The sequence below is a fragment of the Juglans regia genome, chromosome 7, assembly GCF_001411555.2.
Source record: "Juglans regia cultivar Chandler chromosome 7, Walnut 2.0, whole genome shotgun sequence".
Taxonomy (NCBI): Eukaryota; Viridiplantae; Streptophyta; class Magnoliopsida; order Fagales; family Juglandaceae; genus Juglans; species Juglans regia.
In genome coordinates, this window is record NC_049907.1 from 44,927,230 (window position 1) to 44,933,661 (window position 6,432).

At 30.1% G+C, this 6,432-nt stretch overlaps 1 protein-coding gene across 1 annotated transcript; it reads left to right on the forward strand.

Moving 5' to 3' along the window:
• The first annotated feature begins 748 nt into the window (after window positions 1-748).
• Window positions 749-1,548, forward strand: LOC109004906. Its single transcript, XM_018983613.2, has 2 exons — window positions 749-1,129; window positions 1,317-1,548. Exons 1-2 carry the CDS (start codon window positions 805-807, stop codon window positions 1,370-1,372), a joined length of 381 nt encoding a protein of 126 aa, XP_018839158.2. The 5' UTR covers window positions 749-804; the 3' UTR covers window positions 1,373-1,548.
• Window positions 1,549-6,432: the final 4,884 nt, after the last annotated feature.

The window sequence follows — 6,432 nt, forward strand, 5'->3', positions numbered from 1 at the left end:
CTTTTTAGAGAGAGAAACATAATACATGGATTTCACAATATTTATTGTTGAGGTTCATATTACTACATGAAATATTAAATACTATGAGCTCCACATATTGCGTTTAACTTCCTCCTAATTGCAAAAAATGAATGTGTTAGAAATCACTTCGTTGACACCATGAAAATGTTTAGTAACTTCTAGATCAATCTATGTTAAAAAGTAAGAACCTAATAATTATTAAAAACTGGCATATTATTAGAGTAAGATAATTGTATGATAGTGTACTTTTTTAAATTACTGATCTTGTAATTTGGGACGTATAATTATGGATGAATTGAGTTTTTTTTAAAAATAATTTTCTGAACTTAAAGACTTCGAATGGAAAAGAGATAAGACATATAAGGTGGACCTCATATCATTTATTAAGTATTTAATAGTATCCGAAAAATTCACGTAGAGTGATAAATATTGTAAGACCCACTCCATATGTTTATCTCTAGGTCATTTAATACTCTTAAAGTTAGATAATAACTCTGAGTAAATTTATTTTTTAAATAATCCTAATCATAATTATTTAGCTTAGCTATATTTATAAGACCCTATCAGCATCTTAATGATGGATTGAGAAAGCTAGCTAGAGCAGTAGTACTCATTAATGATTTCTATTAATAAAGCTAGCTTCAATGAATGCACAAAACTTCAGTTCTCATTTACTCCTCACTTACATCACAAAGTCTATAAATTGGGACCTTGTACTCAACTTCTTAATCAGAGAAAATCTCCACACAGAGGAAGAGAGCGAGACTACAGAGGAGAAGAGGCATGGGGAGAGTCCTGGCAATGATGGTGGCGCTATCTATGGTTGTGCTAGTCGTGGCAAAACGTGAGGAGTCTTTCTGGGAAAAACCAGAACCAACCCCATCTCCCCCTTCCCCACCAGAGGAAGCACCACCCAGCGGCGGTGGAGGTGATGATTGTGGTAAAGATTGCGAAGTGAAGTGTTGGATCTGGAAACATGTCCCCAAGCATTACGCTGTTTGCTTAGACCTTTGTAAGGCACACTGCAAGCAGTTCACCATCTCTGATGCCACCTATAATTGCACCTTTGCTTGTGCTGACTCAATGGCGGCCACCAAGTTTCGCTTAGGTATATATATCATGGTCAAGAACAAAAGAATCATAATCTTAGTATTTGCTAATTTGCTTTTTTTCCTTTTTTTTTTAAAAAAAAAACAACTAATTTATTATTTAACGTTTCAATTTTTAGGATTTGCATGGTTTGTTAATTTGTTGTCTATTATCGTATGCTAGCTAATTCTTTGCTGTTGATGCAGATAAAGAAGATTATGTGGATGTCTGCTTCAATAAGTGCAGGAAGAATGGTAATTAATTAACATGTGCTTGTAATAAAATATAAATAAGACAATGAGATTAGTCTTATATGATTAATGCAATTAAATCATGCTTCAAATTATTTGGAGCATATGCTTCGAATGTTGTCTAAGGCTATCTATATTATGCAATATATATGAAAAAAAAAAAAGAAACTTGCCATCTCGAGGCCAAGGAATTGTCCAGTGTATTTTATTTTCTTGTGTACATAAACCCGCGGACAATCTAATAGTACGAAACAGGCATTTGAACAGATAAATTATATGAATTCTAACTTATTAAGGGAAAAAAAAAAAGAATATTAGAAATTACAAGATTATCTCAATATTATCACATACGGTTTGTGTGATTTGCAAATTAAAATATGGTGAGATTGGTTATAATAATTGCGGAGATACTCTATATTAATACTCTACCTTTATATATCTTACCTTGGAAAGAGGCCGTTTAAGTTTGTGAACTCCATACTCTTCTATTACTTATTTAAGTGATCAGTAAAAATAATATATAATGAGAAAAGTGGAGATGAGAAAAAGGAAATACGGCACAACATTTAAAGTTGTCAAACAGACAACAATGAGCTGTTTAGGTGTTAAGGTGATCTCAGATGATCTGAGATAATTTCGTACATATAGATATACTCTCTATCTAAACACAACTTATTTCATTTAAGGGTAGTGATAGACTTACAATTCATTTACTACCTATTTACTACTTATAATGTATTTTTTTTTTTATCATTTTTTTTAAGTATTTTTTTAACATCCTTAATCATTAAGAAAAAATTAAAAAAGTATATAATTTTATCAATAATCACTTCCTTAACCATTAAGTAAAATAAAAAAATTTTAAAAAAAAATCAAATATAAAAAGAGTAGTAAATGAATAATAGAAGGGTAGTAGCCCTATTATTTTCCTTCATTTAAAATAACCTTACCTTTTCATCTTAACTCATGAACACTGTTCATTGATGAGACATTTATTATTATTCCATCGCTACAATAGCAAATCAGTCATTGATGAGATTTACTACTTTTTAACTTCTCATACAAAGTTAAATATATCTCAACCTATTTCATACAACCAAACACATTTTAATGGGATCCACAAAACTCACCCAAATATCTTTAACTTATTACTATTTATATATAAATTCAAATCATCTGAAATACTCTTAACATCCAAATAGAGCCAATTGTTACATAACATATACTACGCGTGTTGTTTTCTATTCTTCTTTAGTCCTAGAATTTAAGAAGAACTCTAGAGAGTCTTAATTAGAAGTACAAGTTATTCACAAAGTACTTAATTATTAAAGAGTTTGATTAATATTTTTATCCATGATAATTCTAGTCAATAACTGCATCATTAATTTCAGTCAACTTTTAGAAGAGGTATATATATATATGGAGTTCAAAAACCATCTCTGTTGAGATTAGGTTGGATTGTGATGTGCTGTAGGATGATGTGCAAAGACCCCCCATTGGGTGTTTATAAATAAAATTGGAAATTCATAATGCTCATGTATGGCAAGTATTTGACCGTACGTTATTGACTACTACTAGTTGCCCTTCAAATTATAAAATTAGAAGAAAATTGAAATGGCATCATTAATGTTTTTTTTTGTTTTGTTTTGTTTTTGGTTTATGGATTTAAAAAGAACATCTTGAAAGAACTCCCTTGTTTATCTAAAGTTTCAACAACCAAAAATAATCTCTCTCCTTCAAGTTTATTGCTTGCCCATGCCCAGCCCCGATTTTAATCTCTAATTCGATCTCTCATATTGATTATTAAAAAAGGCACAAAAACCTTGCTTAAGAACTCTTCTAAACTAAATGATATTATGCTCCTTGGAGTATATCGTTAGAGTTGCCCCATGGATGCGTCATCACCACCGTGTGGTGACATTGATTTATTAAAAAAATTAAAAATATAAACATAAAAGGAAAAAAAATTTAGAATTTCAATCTTATTTTTTCTTTGTGTTTTTGAATTCTATTTTATTTTAAATAGATTTTATTATTATTTTTAATAAATCACGTGAGACGACTAAGTGACGGTACCTCACAGGACAACTCCAACGATTTACCTCAAGACACATAGTAGCAAGACTCTTATAAGAAGACCAGAGGTCCAAACCAATGTTTTGAATTTCATACCGTACCGGTCGGTATGGTCGAAATATTTAATTTCTGTGGTATAACAAGTACAGATAAGGATATAGTTTTGTATCAGTCAGAATTTCGATCGTTTCGGCCTGTACTGACCGATATTTTGGCCTTTACTTTTTTTTTTTTCATTTATTCAAATTGTAAGATCATTTTTTTACCCCCAAATTTAGACCAGACTATTTATAATTTTTATATATATTTATATATAATTTATTCATATATAGACTATTCCGAAACGGTATCGGTATCGAAATATCTTGTTTTAATGTCTCGACCGAAACGATCACTGGTACGATATTCAAAACATTAGTTTAGATGCTCTGCATGTTGAAGTCCATGCCAACCAGTTCACAATGGCTGCTCAGCAAGTAACTGCATTTACAGTTACAAATTGAATGTAAATTGAATGCATTCATATAGGTGAGGAGATAATATGTTCGCCTATAAATTGAGGCTCCTAGCTAGAGCCTCATATACACCAACGAAGAAGAGAAAAGAGAGAAAGCCAGGAGAGCTTTTAGACAAAAAATGAGAGTTGAATTGTGTGAAGTGTAATCTTCTTCCTTTATAATATAAATGTGGACAGTTACAGAATCACAATAAATTCTTAATGTTACTGTATGAGTGTGTGCGCTCATTTATTTCTACTTTTATTTATTTCGCTGTGTTTTTCCCAACACAGCAACTTTGAAACTGTAACGTCAAAACTCAAAAGTCACGCTCTCGCTCTCTCCTACCACTTACCAGATCAACATAAAACGTACACTTCCACTTCCCTCAACTTTCCTTACATGCAAACCTGCGAGGAGTAGAAAACAACGTTAACTCGTTTTCATCAATATAGCAACCTCATTGCCTTTATGACAAAGAATTTAGTATAGCTTAATTAGATAATTTTGAGCCAGCTAGTTCAACTAAGGAGAAGATTGTATTTACAGTTCATCTCAACTCATCTCACTACTATTTATTACTATTCAGTAACTTCAACTCACAAATCTTACTACTATTCATAACTCATCTCATTACTATTTATAATCCATCTCAACTCATCTCAAGTCATCTTTAAATCCAAACTTCTCCTAAATCTGCCTTAATGATTGTCAGATATTTATTTTCAGGCATACATTTGTAAACATTGGCAATTTAACTTTGGGGGAAAAAAGTGTTCTATAATTTTTTTCATAGAACTATTTCCTCGCTATAATTTTGTCAAGAGTATTAATTATAGGTACAAATGTTAGATATATAAGTTTCCTGCAATCATTTTATAAAAAATAAATCTCACTATAAAAAGTAATTTTTTTAAAAGCCGTGCTACAATGACCGATACTTTAGTCAAAGAACTCGACCGATAAGTATAAATGTATTTTTTTATTTTTATTTTTATTTTCTTTAATTATTTTTTTTATATATCTTTAAATATTTTTAAAAAATAAAAAAATAATATAAATTCACTAATATTCACTTCCTTAACCATTAAGTAAAAATATAAAATAAAAAATAAAAAGTTCAGTTGGTCACTTTTATCGGTTTAACTAACATTTTTGTTTTTCTTTTTTAAAAAAAAAAAGATTTTCTATAATGAAATCTATTTTTTTTATAAAAGACCTAGTTATACAAAATTTGTATATTTGAAACTTGTACAATTCATTACTCTTTTGTCAAAAAATGTTCTTAATGTGATTTTCTTAATATAGTACTACAAAACACTATAAAAAATTATACATTTTGTCAGCAATCAAAATCGTCTCAAAAATTCCATATAATCGTTGCATTTGATCATTTTCGGCAATTTTTAGCTCGCTCCATTTTCAAAGAAATTAAGCGTTTACTTCTAATCAATTTCAGCGATAGACAAAAATCGTCACAAAAAACTACTATTATTAGCAATTTTAGTCGGTCGCAAAAATGTTCTTAATGTGATTTTCTTAAAAGAACCACTCCACACTCCGCACTCCGCACCATATGTTCTTCCTGCGACATGCTACGTTAAGTAAAGGAGAAAATATAAATATCAGCCTACTGTTTGTTGAAGCCGCTGCACACTCAGTAGATTGAGTGAAAAAAAAAAAAAATCTGTGTGGTGTGCTGCGGCTTCCGGCTGATGCGCAGCACAACCCTAATTAAAGTGTTTAATTTCTGAATTCCCATAGATAATTAGTCCTATCTCATGATTATATATATCTCTGTCTTATCGTAATTGCACAATAACGCAAGGATGGGGATAAGGCCTAGGTTAGAGCACCCAAATAAAGATTAATGGAAGTTCCACTAATGGCCAAAACTTCAAACCCCAATTATTGTCCACTCGTTTATGGCAAAGTTTTCCAAAACTATGAGCCCATGGTCGCCTTTCGCTCAACTTGTGATTTGAAAGTGTTTCAACGAAGGAAGAAAGTGTGGATCGATATAATTAAGGAGATTAATGCACGAGTAGAATTTATTTTGTGTTGATTATATAAAAATAATATGTTGGCATATATATAAATATATATATTTAATATATATATATATATATATATATATATATATTTAGGTAGAGTTTAGATTGCATGCAATCGGGACAAAAAGTGCAATGATTGTAAAGACTTAGGAGAGGTTTTAATAGTGAGTTGAGTTAGTCATATGAGATATGATAAGAGTTGAAAGCTGAATAAAATATTGTTAGAATATAATTTTTTAATATTATTTTTACTTTGAGATTTGAAAATTTTGAATTATTTCTTATATTTTGTTTAAAAGTTTAAAAAAGTTGTAATGATTAGATAAAATGAATTGGAAAAGTTTTTGAATCTAAATAAGGCTTTAATTAAATCAACTTAGTGAGAATAAAACAACATGCATGATACATTTTGATCAAGATATATATATCACATTAGAGAAATAT

Excerpts from the sequence above, each read along its gene's own strand:
- LOC109004906 (XM_018983613.2), top strand. The coding sequence starts at position 805 with ATGGGGAGAGTCCTGGCAATGATGGTGGCGCTATCTATGGTTGTGCTA. Across the intron at positions 1,130-1,316 it reads GGCCACCAAGTTTCGCTTAG|ATAAAGAAGATTATGTGGAT; the intron begins GTATATATATCA and ends CTGTTGATGCAG.